Below are 17,035 nucleotides of genomic sequence, written 5' to 3'. Positions count from 1 at the left end.
AGGTGTGTGAGTATGAGACAGGTGTGGGCATGGCAGGTGTGAATGAGGCAGGTGTGGGGAGTGTGGTGACCCTGGTTCCATATTCACAAAATTTTTCAAACTTAAATTGTGTACAAGTATAAAACTGCTTGTCCGTATTTTAGTCTTCACTCATATTATATCTATCACAACCAAACAAGTCAATGCTAAAGTGAAAAATAATAAGGGAAAATAACAACTGAACTATTTCTGGTTATGGTAAATAATTATGAGGACTTGTTTATCTTGTAAATTGTTTAAGATCCATCATAAATATAAACCCTGGCGTCCCTCTGTTACATCACACAATACAATACTGCCACATCACACACACACACACACACACACACACACAGTATAATAATGATGCAAGTGATGGTAATAATGGTAATAACGATAAACACTGAGAAATGAGGCTATGTTTACCAATGCTATTCACTGTTTACATAATAGGATAACCGACGACAGCTGAGTACAATAGCTACGCAAAGTGTCATTACATTGTTCGTATAATTTTACATTTAGCGCGATATCAGTATTATTTAAATTATTATCCTAAATTATTCGAACAATTTGACAAAAGAAACACTTACTACGGTAATCTTTGTAGGCTATATCAGACACATATTCCTAGAACTGATGCATACTTATACAATACAAATTACCTATCTAGCCGCCCTGTGACCTACTGGACAGACACCACTAGTCGGAGTGACGGCTGTGTCTAGCATATGGGTTCGAAACTCCAAAAGGTGACTGGAATCTTTTCGACCATGCAGTGTTATCACTAGTATAGGTCGGCCTCCTGCTCTTAGCCCTTTTCTTACGAGATATTAACAATGCATTTTATTTCGCCTAACGGCAGACGATATCATTTTACTTACGAAAAATCACGAGCTCATAAAATGTTCAATCTATCATGATTAACGTTTTGGCAGAGAAGACAGAATTTTGTAATTAATTTAATCTTACGACGAGCCATTTTGTTTAACTCACAAAAACTCACTTCAGTCAAAAGATTAAGCACTTCACCACCATGACGTCCAGTTTTTGTGTTACTACTATCCAGGCACTATCTTATTCAGCACTGACGAAACGCATCTAAGTGCTAGCCTTCATTAGCCCTTCACAATGAAAGGCACTTCCTAACTTGAAAAAAATCGTCTGAGTAAAAGAAAAAAATACGTCACAGCAATAAAAGGACTTCATGTAGTCTTACCTCAGGTCCCTATTTCTCGAAGGTGGGGGTGACTGGTTGTTATCACTTATATCAGCAACACATTTGGAAGCGGTTAACCTGCCACAGGCTCAAAGGCTTATGTTACAGAGATGGGCACCGCGGCTAAGCGTCTCATGGCGTCTTCCCACACCTCTTTTTCTCTTCATCTCCGTCAGTGAAATTATGAAACATCGTAGCTGTTACGATCATTCGCATCGCGGATATCGCATGCAAAGGGATAGTTTTAATCACTTCCACTCGAGATGGAAATCTGTATTATATTCTTGCTATCTTCGGACAAGTTTATGAAAAACTGCGTGTGTAGTTTAATCCTGCTGACACCAGACGATTTTATTCAGCTTGGAAGAACCCCCGACAGTGGAGGGGTAATGAAGACTATATCCAACCTCTCCCGTTAAATCTGCTCGAATATGGCAGGAATATAAAGTACGTCATCGGACTGAAGAGGTAATAATAACGGATATATACAACCACTGATACATATAAACAAAGTGGTGTAGTGCATGATGTGGTGGATATATCTTTTTGAAAAAAAAAAAAAAAGGGAGGAGGCCCGGGAGGGGGTGTGCAGTATGAAGCTGGTAAAACTATGCTCGCACCTTACTGGGTGTCACTTCCAACTCCTGGACAATGCCGCGAGACGGATTAATCCGTCCAGCCGAGGGATGTCTTGAGACGGATTAATCCGTCCAGCCGAGGGATGTCTTTTCTATTTCATTCTTGGTAACTCCATACTATTTCAGTCTGCTCACGAGACTTTTCTAACTGAAAGGGTTGTTGTTACTGTTGTTGTTGTTGCCCTCGCCTCATCCGAACGCGAACCCAGTGGACTACAGACTGAAACTGTGCTTCTGCAATACATCACCCCTCTCGCGGGATAGGGAGGGAGTTAAGGGACGTTCGTCGGTGCCACCACGTGAAGGCGTCCCTTTCCAGCACTGAAATGAAGGGGTAGGCTATTGCCTTCATCAACCTCCCTCTGCCTTCACTACTAAGGAGCTCCCCTATGCTGAATTTAACCGTCTATAGATGGCGCAAGAAGACACTAAGAACTACGTAATCAGCTTTAAGGTGCTGGTAAGTGGGTGGTGTGAAGATGGGGCATGATTTCCATTTTGGAGCAAAAATTGAGCCTGCACTTGAGGTGGAAGTGCCTCCTCCCGTTGCACACCTCACTGAATGCCTTGTCGTGCTTTACGATTCACAATACAAGATCAGTATTAGTTTGTTTCCCTGAACTGCCACTGAACATTACTGCATCTACATAACATGCTTGCTTCTTTAATACTGCACTGTTGTTGATATTACAAACAGGTCTTATTAGTCCCTGTGTTAAGTAGTTCTCTGATGTGAGGAGGCTCACCATTTGTGGTTCTTTTAAACTGGACGACCAAAAGCTCTTATTTACATTAGCTCTTCTCTCACCCACTTCCTTCATACCCTCCTGGCAGCAACACTTTTCACGTAATTGTCGCTGACACACTGGCCACCGTATATATGTACCTTTCGTTTGCAGGCTTTGCTTAATATGGCGGACATACAGCACCAAGTAATTCACATTTTTCTCATTCATTTTCTTTCCTTATCTCCAATTCAAGCGTTAACCAGTATTCTTTCTTTATTTCCCCACGTAAACAACAGGTCAACTCCGGAGCAGCTTTCGTCCTATCTTTGCTACTGTCGCAATGTATTCAGGTATCGCTAAACTGATGGATCATGATTTTGGATTCCTTTCGCCTGACAATTTTTTTCGGACATGGCAACGCATCCGGCTTCCAATCTACACAGAGAATATGGATCTACACTTCCATCCGCAGGTAACACTTTCAGACGTCAAAAGTACGCAAAAATGTCGCCATGATCATCCCGTAATGTCACACGTTACTTCCGTTACGGTGTTTAACGCACAGCACCACAGTAACCTACAAAGCCACAAGCGGTGATCCACGCCACTTTCCACAACCTCAAATGGCAGCTGCGTTTTGTCCGCGAGAAAGACGCATGAAACAGCAGAATTTTGGCGTTTGGCGTTAGGTCTGCGAATAGTGCGCATGAAATAACAAAATGATGGCGTTAGGTCTGCGAATAGTGTCCAGAAACAGCAAAATGGTGGCGTTAGGTTTCCGAATACGGTGCACGAAGCAGAATGATGAAGGCTGAGAGTCCCATGTGCCTTACGCTTTCACATCTTCTTTTCTCTCATTCGTGTTTACAAATTTAAATTATATCTTACGTCGAACAGCAGATATATATGTTAAGCAGTATTCTCCGTGCAACCACTCTTGCGATAAATAGCTATAACCTGCGCAAATAGTTAAATAATGGGAGAACGCTTTCATACATTCTTTTATTGCATATCACTCTTATTTGGGTGTCAAAATATACCTCTCGTCGCGCAAGCAATATCAGAGGTATTCTGCATTATCAACTGGTTTTCAGGTATGAATGGGAAGTTAGAACATGGAAGAACAGGAGATAATGTGCACGAATATAGTTCACAAAACAGCAGAAGGATGGACGATGACGCCTTCTGTCTTGCACTTACTTGCCTTCTTTTGTTTCATTCTGATTACGTCTTTAAATATACCTAACGCTGTACAGGAAATATGTGTGATAAGCAATAATCTCAATATAATAATTCTCGTGATAAATGACCTATGTGTGAAGGATATTACATACTGGGAGAACGCTTTCAAGTCTTCTTTTATTTCACATATCACCACATAACCAACTAACGGGATAGTGTGGTGCCTACTATGGTACCCCTGTTAACTGGATGGAGAGATGCAACGGCAGCGTCCATCCAGGAACCAATCCTCCACGCTCTTCCCCACGCCTCGCTGTGGCGAGGCGTTGTCTGCGAACAAGATTCACTGCACGAAACGACCTTTCAGGGGCGACTACTTGCCTGAGGTTGATGGATTTGCTTCACCTAACAAACCAAGGTTGCTCAACAACGCAACAAAACACTCACGTCGTACAGGGACTGGTACGTTTAACAATACTCTCTTTATTATCATACTCTTTATAACTGAACGCGAGAAATGTGCGTTTTTGGTGAGGAGACTCAAAGATAGCAAGAAGGATCTGTCACGAAAGCGGGCTGGATATGAGAACGAGGTCGCTGGTGAATGGCTTACGAACAAAGGCGATAACCGCACGAAATCATCATCGTCATCATCATCGACATCATCATCATCATCATCATAATAAAAGTAATAATAATAATAATAATAATAAGTTCGGAGGTATGGCGGCTCAGTGGTAGAGCCCCTGACTGGAGACCGATTACATGGTCAGAAGAGCGATCTCTACGCACAAATGAGGAGAAATTAATAAACCAGAATAAACTTTTTTGAACATACAAACTCAGTATTAAACCCAGTACCTTGCCCCACAAGTCCCGCCCATCACCCACACCCACACCCACACCCAAACCCACGCCAATACTCTACCAGCTTATATACATGAGTCGTAGAGGAATGATCTATTGATAAAAACATCCAAGTCCGATCCCAGCTGAGGTAAGAAACAACTTGAAGGTTTATATATCGTTCAAAAAGTCTTAACTAACCTTCCAAATAACCCATCGGCATGTCACAAATATATTCCATCTAATATCACCACACCAGTCCCGAATGAAACAGCTATGGCGGGTTTCAGTATGGAGTATTTGATGCTGGCACCTACAGTAAGTGTGTGATGGTGCAAGGATGGACTGACGGGCTTCAAAAATCGAACTGTTTAATCTATGGCCAGAGTAGGAGAGGTAAATCCCCTCCACACACACACACACACACACACACACACACACACACACACACACAAATATTCATCAATTAATCCTGTCTATTTCCTTTACACACACACACACACACTATAATAGCCCCATCGTTCCCATCCACACCAAACCCACCACCAACACCCCACACCCACCCTACCATCCATCCCACCATCCACACTCCCTAACCCCATGCACACCCTCTCCCCTCAACCCCCGTCATCTACTCACTCGACAATGCCACGATCGTACACCCTGAAGTAGAGCGGGTCCATCCTCTTCCTCTTCATCTCAGCCACCATGTTGACCATCACTCCATCCACGAATGCGTTGAAACGAGAATCTGGCGCGTAAACACCTTGGTAGATGAGGGACAGCTGGCCTGGGAGGGAGGGTGGGGGCGGTGTTAGAGAGAAAGAGAGAGAGAGAGAGAGAGAGAGAGAGAGAGAGAGAGCGTGCAAATCTCTATATTACATTACTGCTAACTGCTAAACTATTTCTTTCTTCACCTTAGGTAACACCCTCGGACTGTAAAGGGTAAAAATATGGACACAATTTTAAACACAGTATTTCTTCCATCGACACCCGATAAACTCGTTGCTTGTACGCAGAGATGAACAGAGAGAGAAATAAATATCTTCCCAGTCCCGTCTGATGAAAATTTACAACTGGCGACATACAGCGAAAACCCCGTCTCTACCAGTGTGTGTTTCAGATGGTTCGGGTTGTCCACTAAGTATTCGTCAAACTTTGGGAGGATACTTATTTCTCTCTCTCTCTCTCTGTACAATGGGTGTGGAATGTAGTAAATTATGACTTACGGCTCTTGGGCTTGTCGTCTTTGGTGTCGTTCTTTTGAAGGGCGGTGTCGCCTTGCTCTGCGTCTGAAGGAGGGAAAAAAAATACAATAAACCATACGATGTAAATAAATCGATGTAGTAACACCGAACAGGAAGATTCAAATAACTCGCAAAATAAAATCTGACAGTAAAAAACAATCACTGTGGTAAAAAAAAGAATATATAACACGAAAAATAATGCACTCATTCTGTTGCATAAAAATAATGTTATAAAGATCTCCAAGAGGGAAAACAGCAAAATATCCTAATTTCTGTATGGAACAGTGCAACGTACAGAAAGAGGCAATCGTTCACAAATATTTAAATGGAATAAATTAAGTAAAAAAATAAAATAAAAAAATAAAAAACTCAATTGTTCTGAGAGAAATAATCTGGAACCGCTGCACGTCCCCACAATCCCTTCTACAATACATACCAACAATCTGGAACTTTTGCACGGCCTCTCCCATACGTACCAACAGTTTGGAACTCTTACAAGCTCCCTTTAATACTTCCCAACAATCTGGAACTCTTGCACGCCCTCTCCTTTATGTACCAACAATCTGGAACTCTTACAATCTCCCTATAAATACTTACAATAGTCTCGAACTCTCGCACAGCCTCTCCCTAGGTCAAGTTAATTCTCTTGACCTAGGCCTCTCCTATACGTACCAACAGTCTGAAACTCTTGGACGGTCTCCCACACACTTACCTACAGTCTGGAATTCCTCTTCCACGCCGTCTATTATGTCATCACTCAGTGTGTCATCAGGAAGGAGGTTGAGGTTGACCACTACGAACTCCTCACCCCCGCCCACACCACCATCGCCCCCACCCGCTGCTGTAAGGATGAGTGGAGGAGGCGTTAGGAGGAGGAAAGGACAAACTGGGAAGGGGGAAAAAGTAAAGATATATTCATGCGTATCGACTGCAAAATTATTAACTGAAGGGGTTTGGTACTGCCTTCCTGAACCCTTTCCCAACTAAGAGATCCTTTCTGTGCTGAATAAAATCGTCTGACGGCAGCAAGAATGAAATGAACACCAATACGTTAACGGATTGAAGGGGTTAAGGCGGATATCCAGTTTCTGGTTAAGATCTGAGACGCGGAGAGCTGCTACCCCGAACTCCCTTCCTGGATCTGAAAAAAAGAAAAGAAAAAAGAAAGAAAGATGGATTAAATTTGCACCTACCGACTCCACGAGGGACATAAAGGCTGACAATCAGCTCTTGTTAAGTCCTAATTTTCTCCCATACGATGATCTTTAACAGTCAAATAACCATACAGATCCCTATTTATACTCCCGGGTGAATCGGGACAAAGGGGACACAACCTTTGTCCAACAGTCTGACCGGCATGGGACTCGAAATTGCGTTCTATCAGTTGTGAGCTTGACGTTCATACCAATACACCAACAGCTCTCCCCAGGTGGTAAAAGGTGGAGGGTGGAGGGAATGGGGAGAGAGAGAGAGAGAGAGAGAGAGAGAGAGAGAGAGAGAGAGAGAGAGGTGGGAGGAGAGGAAACTGAATAAAGACGAGAAACTGAGAGACAAAAATGGTTGGGGAAAAGAAGTGAGGAGAGGGAAGGGAAAAATCAAGTCACCTGAGCTAAAACAAATTACCTAGCACGTACCCAGGTAACCTTAGAGCAAGAACGTCAGCCCGTAAGGTTACCAGGAAAATAAGAGAGAGAGAATGAAGGGATACGAGAGAAAGAGAGAAGGATGGGAGAGAGAAGGACAGGAAGGAAAGGGCAAAAAGTGAAAAGAAGAATGAAGGTATGGTAGAGAATGAGAACGGAGGATGAGAGAGAGAGAGAGAGAGAGAGAGAGAGAGAGAGAGAGAGAGAGAGAGAGAGAGAGAGACGGGAAGGGAGGAGACAAAAAAGTTACAGTCTAGTACGGAAGAATCAAAAGGGGAGAGCGAAGGACAGAAAGGCAAGGAAAGAATGGGGAGTGTGTGTGTGTGTGTGTGTGTGTGTGTGTGAGAGAGAGAGAGAGAGAGAGAGAGCGGGGTAGGGGAAGGAAAGAGAGGGAGGAGACGAGAGGAGAGAGATTATAGGAAAGAGAGAAAAGAAAGGGAGGGAAGAAAGAGGAAGGCGAGAGATAGAAATACAGGTAAGAAAATTAAAAGTAGCCTGAGTCAACATATAACAGCAAGCAGGTACAACTGCGGACAAAAATATGGATTCAGTTTAACGTCGAACAATTATGAAACTCTTACATGGTATTCTGAACAAGTGTGTTAGGTTCCTAAACTCGCATTACTGGTTTTCGAAAGTCATTGTTCACTGGAGTGTATTCTAAGTAACACCTCTTTCTACGTGATTTATTTTGTGTCTTGTACCTTAACATTCTCTTGTATGTTACTTATCGTTTCAACTTCGACATAGTTCCTCAACAATAATTTGCGAGAGAATACTGAGGTGTAATGCAGAATAAATCACTAGGGACGAGGTGCTACGATGCCTCTCTTGGCACATGCAATGCGACCCACTCTCTCGTTATTTATGGTAATGAGGTGTATCGTTATTATGTCCACGACTTTACACAGAGGGACGCAAGTACTTTCCCAAAGTTTGAAGAATACACAGCAGAAATATCCAACCATCTGAAACACGCACCAACAGAGACAGGGTTTTCATTGTACTTCGCCGGTTGTGAATTTATCTTCAGACGGAAATGGGAAGATAGTTACTTCTTTGACTGTACATACGCCTACTACAAGAGCCCTCGAGGCTAGCTGGAACTTCAACATCTTCAGACCGAGAACGTCATTTGTAGGGTCAGGATATTCCTGATTGTACCAGACGATTCTGACAGAGCTTGGGAAGGACATTTAGTAATAAAAAGATTATATATATACATACATACATACATACATACATATATATATATATATATATATATATATATATATATATATATATATATATATATATATATATATATAAAACTTTATCTAACTCCTCCAGTACGAAAAGTCTGTCCTGAACTGGAAAGATCCGTCAACAGATTGCAAGAATAGAAAAAAAAAAAGTGGGGGGGGGTCTCTTCATCATACTCTTCTTTTAGTATCTCATATTTCTGGATCCTGTCCATCCCAACAAGCATTCAGGCCTTCATCCCTTTCTCAAAACTTTATAACGACACTAAGTATGTCAGTTAAGTATCCCAACCTCCTTGCTTCAAAGCCTTACACGTAAAGCCTTTTCTGTTACTAATGTCACTAAAAACCTTTCATATCAGTCTATCAAAATAATTTTATATCATTACTAGTTCCAAATTGTTCCTCTCAGCAGAACAGCTAAATCGAAGGTAAATGCACACGGGTGATGCATTTCAAGGTGCAATAACACTTTTACGTTATTCTATTAATACATCTGTCAATGATTAAACCTATTTTGGTGAATGACTTTCCCGTTAACTTTCTGGTATGTTTACAACTTACTGTATAGAGACGGTGTAAATTGCCAATCACTTGAGAGGTATAGGAGGCTGAGGTTAGATAACAGTAATTCTGAACATTTTGGGGCAGGTGACATGCCTACGCCCTTGGTGGTATTATCAAAAAATCTCCAATTGCCTCTTATGTCTTCGAATCTATACTCCTCTAACTTAACTTAAAATTGCCGCCTTTCCATCTACAATGCTCAGCTATAGCAAAACATTTTAATACTAGAATATAACGCTAGTCACGAAGAAGTACTATAAACATCCGTAGCATCGTCTCATTCTGCCACCGAGCAACGTAAAATAAGCCGCAAATGGATGAAAATCTGGGCCAAGTTACGTGAAAGGAATATGGGCAAACTTCCGCTAACCTTCATACTCGAGCTTCTTCACGTAACTCTCGATGTCGTTGATACTGGTGGTGCTCCTGGTGGTGGCCGGGGGGGTACTGGATGCTACCACCACCACTACGCCTACCACATTCACCACACACCACACCCGGGCGATTGTGGTAGACAGGGAGGGGCCTCTTCGTGGCGGAAACATCGTCATGGTGGTAGTTGTGGTAGTTCTGTTAGTTCTGGACAGCTGTGGGGGAGAGAGAGGATTTATTGGTGGAGATTTTGGTGGATATAGTGGCTTGGGTAGTGGTTGCTGTGGCGGTGAAGAAAATATGTTGATGGTAGATAAATTGACAGGTGGACAGACGGATGGATGGATCGATGGATAGATATATGGATGGATGAAGAGTCAGTTGTTTAAGGAGAGAAAGGAATGGATGGATGGATGGATGGACTTACTGATAAATGGGCAGGTAGATTCACAGATAAATGGACATACAGATAAACATACAGTATATAATAAAGCGACAGACAGATAGACAGACACTGACAGACAGTTACTGAGAAGCAGACAGATAGACAGGGACGTGTTTCTTCCTAACTCTAACATGGGAATTGTGGTACTTGTGGGGGATAATTGGTTAGAAATAATTTTTGTAGTCTGGATGGTGGTGGTTGCAGCGGTGGGAAAGATAGATCCATATACTGTATATATGTATATATACACACACACACACACACACACATATATATATATATATATATATATATATATATATATATATATATATATATATATATAAAACAGAGAGAGAGAGAGAGAGAGAGAGAGAGAGAGAGAATAATAATTGGCTGGTGGTAATTTTGTTAGCCGTGGTACCGGTGGTTAGCATGATAGTTACCACAGTGAGTGTGTGGTAGTACTGGCCTTGCAGTGGTTATGGTATGTTAGTTATGGTGGTGTAGTTGTTGTGTTACTTGTCGAAGTAGTAAATGTGGTAATGGTTGTGGTGGCAGTGGTTGTGGTAATAGTAGTAATTGTGGTTATGGAAATAATAGTAATGATAATATTTGTGGCAATGATAATCACAGTGGCAGCTGTTGTAAGAATGGCTGTAGTATTAGTGGTTGTGGTAACACTGGTGCAATGGCGGTAGCTGTGGTAAGAATGGGTGTACTGTACCAGTAGTGGTTGTAGTAGGTTGCTCTGGCAGCCGGTGTAGTGTGAATGTGGTAGGCATGTACTCTATACAACCTCGCTACGCCTCCTACATACCGGTGAGTTACACAACACAGGTAATTACTGGGTACACAGGATACAGTGATTTGTGGAGGTGCCCGCCTCACTCCAATATAGGGGTGAGTCTGGGTGGATGAGTCGGATATCAGATGAATGTATACCTGGGACCGGACGAATCTGTGTGATTGTTGGTGGGTCATGATGAATGTTGAGTTTTATATACTGTATATATATATATATATATATATATATATATATATATATATATATATATATATATATATATATATATACAGTATATGTGTGTGTGTATGTATGTATGTATATGAGAAGGCGCTGGGTGAATGCCGAGAGAGGATCCATCATTATATCGTGTACCCAAAACATTCGTCACGGGTGTCATCAGGAGTTTCAATGATGGATGGTCATAACACACGTCACAGGTGTTGCTTTTGTAGGTGGCAGCAACAACAGAACACGCATGTAACTCACACCACAGGTGTAAACCTTAGTAGTGATATCGTTACTCTTAGTGCCCTAGTCATAACAGATGTCTCATGCTGAACACCTTACCCAAACATCCACTGTCAACTCCCCAACCAAAAATGACATACAGCATGATATGTGTCACCTGTGTAGTTGTTCCTGTGTCAAAAAATTGGAGTGATTGAGCCTGTGGCAGGACCAGCATCCTCGGTGCCTGGTTGCCTGACGTGGCCTTCTCCTGTTGCGGTATAAATATTGTGGATTTCGTGATACTGCCAGTCGCCTCACGGCAGATGTGATGTTCGGCAACAGTTTGCTGAAGTAATAGTGTTCAGTTGTCAGTGGTTTCCAGGACTCGCACGGTGAAGGTAGTGGGTCAAGTATAATTCGTGTAGGCTTCCCTCACTTCTTAAAATATTTCCCTCTGCAGGATCATGTCACAGAAATTTTGACATTCCTCTGAGACATGTGTGATCGCATGCTGGAGGAAGTAAAGGTTTGTTCCCTGACATTAATTTAATCTGTGATGGGCTTTCCGCTCAGCTCTTCTTGAGTGCTCTGCTGTTAACTGCTTAACTGCTGGGAAATTCTTTTCTACCCCATTAATCTGAGCGCACCACAATAAATCCTCTGCAATGTTCAGGAATGGGTTGGCTTGATCTCCCCTGAATAAACAGGGTAACGGTAAATTTGCGTCGGTGTCGAACCCTCTCATAATCAGTGAATTCTATATAGCATTTGCACCAAGCACAGCAAATGTTGGTGTGCTTAAGCAAATATGGGTGAGTCTGGGTGGATGTGGAGTAGCTTGGTGAATGTAGGTGGACCTTGATGATTGTGGCTGAGTTTAAGTAAATGTGCGCGTGAGGCTGGTTGAGTGTGTGAGCGTGTGTGTGTGTGGGGGGGTGAATGTGTGTGTGTGGGTGGTGAATGTGTGTGTGGGGGGGTGAATGTGTCTGTGGGGGTGGGTGATGTGTGTGTGGGGGCGAATGTGTGGGGGGTGAGCTGAGTATAGGTGTGGAGGCGAATGAGGGTGTGTGGTTGAATGTGGTGTGTGTGGGTGGATGTGGGTGAGTGAGTGAATCTATGTGAGTCTGGAAGAATGTGGGTTATTTCTGTAATGCGGAAAAGAAAGATTCAAAGGCCAGCTAGGCACGAAAATGTTGCCGCCTCGAAAAGTTGGAAAAAGAAAGAAAGAAAAAAAAAAGGTAAAAATGAAGTTCCGATCATCTGGAGATGCCTGGACGCAATGTGTGTAGCCCGTTCATATATTTCCGTTCTGCATGGGTATTCGTCTCAATACCAGAGCCAGCCACCTCAGCCAAGCAGCCCTAGTGCGATAGGATAGGTTTGAAAACTTTGGAACTATGGAAGTAATTTTGCCTGGGAAACACATTGACCATATTTTCGAGAAAAATCTATGTTTGGTTTTGCAATGGGGCAAGTGTCGTTCCTGGTTGAAGGTTCCCAGTGGTGAGACGAATACGCATACAGAACAGAAATACGGGTATGCAGCCCGTTCAGCACTTTATTCTTGTTATCCCACGATTATTTTTTTCTCCGTTGAGGAGATAATTTTCAGAACAGGGGAATTATATTGAGTCTTTTTCAACCCCTTCATTACGAAGGGTTAACCTAAGGATGAATAAACTCGTTTGACGAAAGCAGAAAAAAAGTCATGACAGCAAAGAGGCTAAAAAACTAAATGTCGTACGCAAAGGGAAAGGTAGACCGGGGAAGACAGTTCCACAGCTGACCACTTGGAAAAATAAGGACTGAAAATACAATTTTCCTTCTTGTAACAGAGAACCAGAAAAAAAAAAAATAGTGAGTATGTGTGGCAAGCTAGGCACAAAGTGGACGCAGTAATGCGGAAGGAATGCAAGCAGAGTTCAGAATGGCTGCGATGACCACTGAAACAGTGGTAACATTACACACACACAAACACACACACACACACACACACACACACACACACACACACACACACACGTGAAAGTTCTCCTCCATACACCTCCATACAGATGAAAAACCAGGCCCATGTACAGATGAAGTAATGTTGCAGGCTTAAAGAAAGCATGACACCACTTCAGTCTAATTAACCGCTGGGAAGCCGATTTCACGAGGGAGGTAATGAGAACCCTCCAAAATAAATCATGAGAGAGAGAGAGAGAGAGAGAATGATGAAGGCCCGAGCTGTGTCTTTCTGAAGGTAAGAGGAGAGTCATGTGAACGATTGCGGCGGGCTGAGATATTGTTCTGAGGCATCACAAAAACAATAGCACCACTGTTGATTAGTTCTCCCACTGTCAATGTTTTTCAATTTCCTTGTTTTCTGCAGGTGGGAAAAAGAGGCGGGATGACGATGACGATAATGATGATGATGACGATGATAAAGGCGTCATGGTTTCTTTTGCTTCAGTCACCTCCGATGGAGAAATTAGCAGCCGTGTGTGCTATGGTTTCATCCCGTGATTGCTGTTATGATTTTTCTCACGGACGCTGCGAGATGCGGGTGGAGAAATGAAGGCTGGAATCATTAGCGTATGAGTGGATAAGGCTAGAGGTAAGGGCCAGACGGTTGGAAAAGAATTAAGGAAAGTGAGTCGGAGAAAGGATAGAAACTTTAGGAACACCAGGATTAATGGCTGTAGAAGATCAGTCGTCATCTACAAAAACAGCTATATATAGTACGACTTGAAATGAACAAGAAGCCAAAGATTAGACAAAAACAAAGAGAAAGTTTCGTTAAAAATCTGGGCCAGATTCGGTGAAGGCATTGAGATGTCTAGAGCAAAAATAGAGGCTACACCGCAATGTGGCTAGCCAAGAATATTAAATAAATGTAAAAGGATCGCCAGTGGAGAGTCCCTGACTGAATCGATACTGACACTCAGGAACAAGTTTATTGGCTAAGTGCCTTAAAATCTTCTCCATTATGGCAAACTAAATGACACTGGAAATACAAGAGAATACGGAAATTGGCCGATAGTCAGTGGGCTGGGCACGGTTTAAACATCATGAATCAAAGCCAACTTTCAGTAAGAAAGAAAGGTGTAAGCTGACAAAGACGAAGAGTCTGCCTTAGCAGTGTGTCATCATGTAAGCACATTACTCGAGAACAACAGTAGCAACTCCATTCAGATCGTACGTACACCAGAACCATATGCTTTATTAGTACTGAGGCAAAAGAAGGCAGAAAGTACTCTTTTTTGAGGTAGTTTACCATTACACATGCGGAAGACAGAGAGGGGAGATCATGGAACAGCATCAGAATCATTCAGACAATAAGAGGCATAATTCTGGGCAAGTAGTTTAGCTTCAAATGAGAAGGAAACATCAACAATGACATATGAGCGGAAAAGAGGTAGAAGTAAAATTGCTGGTACGGTGTCTGAATGGATGAGACGACTATGTACTGGAATTCTCATGAACTGGAAATCACACTGCCCATAGGACGATGAAGTTTGACGAAGAAAACACTCAGCAAGACTCCTGGTAGCAACAAAGTGGTGGCTGAGTGATTAAAAAGGTCGTCTGTTGTCAAAAATGATGCGAGTTCGATTTCAGGCTGGAGAAGGGAACAGTTTGTCGTTGAAACAGGCTTTACTGACTTTCGACACGTCCCACCGACATAAAAACACCCCAGCTAATACCAGTCCGCGAATCCTAAATGGGACAACGCTGGCATGGATAAAATATGAACTGTGGATGTTAGTGTCGAAGTTGTGAAAATGTGAAAGTGTGTGGCACGTAGGAAGACTGCTGGGCCTAAGGGAACGGGGCTATCACGTCTAAGCCTAGAGTCGGACACATAAAACAAAAATGGCATCGGCATCTTTTAGAGCCACTTTTTTGGGCCACATTATAACAAGAGTGGATAAACCAAGTTATTCTTATTTCATTTTATAATTTCAGTCCTTTATTAATTATATAACTCTGAGATAATATGGGTAACTCACAATAAACATGAGTAGGTTTACATGAATCAGTGCGGGTGTGGGTGAGTCTAGGTGGATATGGGTGAGTCTGTGTGAATGTGCAATAGTCTGGGTGGGTGAGTGTATATGGGTATGTCTGGGGAGTATGTGAGTGAATCTGGAAGACGTGCGTGAGTGTGGGTGTGGATGAATTTGAGTGAATGTGAGTGGTGTTGGGCAAATGGTGGTAAGCTGGGGTGAATGTGAGTGACTTGGCTGATTAGGGGCAATGGCAGTGAATCAGGATCTGGCTGAATAGACGTGATGTGTGTGTGTGTGTGTGTGTGTGTGTGTGTGTGTGTGTGTGTGTGTGTGTGTGTGTGTGTGTGTGTGTGTGAGAGAGAGAGAGAGAGAGAGAGAGAGAATGGGTGAGTCTGGGGTGACCTATACTATGCGTGTGCGGATGTGGGCGGGGGTGGGTGGGTGTGGCTGGGCGTGGTGGTGGTGGTGGACTAAAGGCAGTTTGACGTCTGCTTCCGCTCTCTCTCTCTCTCTCTCTCTCATGGTTGTTACATTCCATCTTTTGTCCTTTCACTCATCCCTTTAATCTCTCTTTGTCTGCCTATCTCTTTCTGTTACCTGTCTGTCTGTCGTTTTGCCCTCTCTGTCTGCCTGTCTCGATATACATCTGTCTATCTATCTATCTATCTATATCTATCTATAAAATATATGTTTATCTGCCCTCTGATCACCTATGTTTGTCTTCTTGGCTGTCTGTTTGTCTCTCGTGCTTATGCTTGTGTATGCATGTATGCGTGGGTGTGAAGCATATGAACTGCATATGAATGTGTGTGTGTGTGTGTGTGTGTGTGTGTGTGAGAGAGAGAGAGAGAGAGAGAGAGAGAGAGAGAGAGAGAGAGAAATAACCTAGCTATCTGCCCTCTAATCCCACTGACCTTGACCTCTGACCTATAATAACCTCACCGCCACCCAAGTCTCGTCCAAAATGCCTTTGTGTGTTCCCGCTTTGATTCACGTTATATTACTCACATTCTTTTTACTCTTAGCAGATGATTTCACTCAGCTTACCCTCTCCTCTGGTTTGGCGCCTTTTCAAAATCTTACACTATACAGACGATTTTATTCAGCTTAGGGGAGGCTTTTTGAAGTGCAGGAGTTATATGTGGCCTTCACCGACGTCTTCCTTACAAGAGGTATTGCCTATGTTAAAGAAAATCATGCATCAACCCCTCATATACTACTACTACTACTACGAACTACTACGAACGACTGTAATAATAATAATAATAATAATAATAATAATAACAATAATAATACTAATAATAATAATAATAACAATAATAATAATAATAATAATAATAATAATAATAATAATACAACTACTACTACTACTGCTACTGTGCAAAGACATATTCATTCTTGCTATTTCCGTCAGTTTGTAGCAAGAAAAGAATACATTACCGTACTGAAAGGCTTAAAGGAATAATGTACCGTATTCTCGTCAGCTTATAGGCCGTATTCTAAGATGCATAGGAGAATTCGTGGCACTTTTTCCTTAGCGGTTTATTTTACAAATTAAACATTGTCTTGGATGTCATATGTCGTTTTAAGTTTGATATAATTTGCCCCATTAATATAAAGGCGTGGACTGAACTTGCTGTAGGCAGATTAAATCGCTAAGGAAGAGGGGTTAGGA

General features: G+C 42.3%; 1 protein-coding gene across 1 annotated transcript in view; it reads right to left on the bottom strand.

Moving 5' to 3' along the window:
• Nucleotides 1-17,035, bottom strand: part of LOC145411644 (uncharacterized) — a 67,350-nt gene that overhangs the window by 15,980 nt on the left and 34,335 nt on the right. Inside the window, exons 2-5 of the mRNA XM_080281650.1 lie at nucleotides 9,703-9,919; nucleotides 6,591-6,719; nucleotides 5,861-5,923; nucleotides 5,271-5,421 (exon numbers count right to left, since the gene is read on the bottom strand). Of these exons, the coding sequence (XP_080137776.1) occupies nucleotides 5,271-5,421; nucleotides 5,861-5,923; nucleotides 6,591-6,719; nucleotides 9,703-9,919 (560 nt within the window). The remainder of the gene's footprint in view (nucleotides 1-5,270; nucleotides 5,422-5,860; nucleotides 5,924-6,590; nucleotides 6,720-9,702; nucleotides 9,920-17,035) is intronic.

Source organism: Coenobita brevimanus, chromosome 90 (genome assembly GCF_032717465.1).
Source record: "Coenobita brevimanus isolate Jiangsu-jjx chromosome 90, ASM3271746v2, whole genome shotgun sequence".
Classification (NCBI taxonomy): Eukaryota; Metazoa; Arthropoda; class Malacostraca; order Decapoda; family Coenobitidae; genus Coenobita; species Coenobita brevimanus.
The sequence above is the reverse complement of the archived record's forward strand: the minus strand, read 5'-3'. Positions and strand labels throughout refer to the sequence as shown.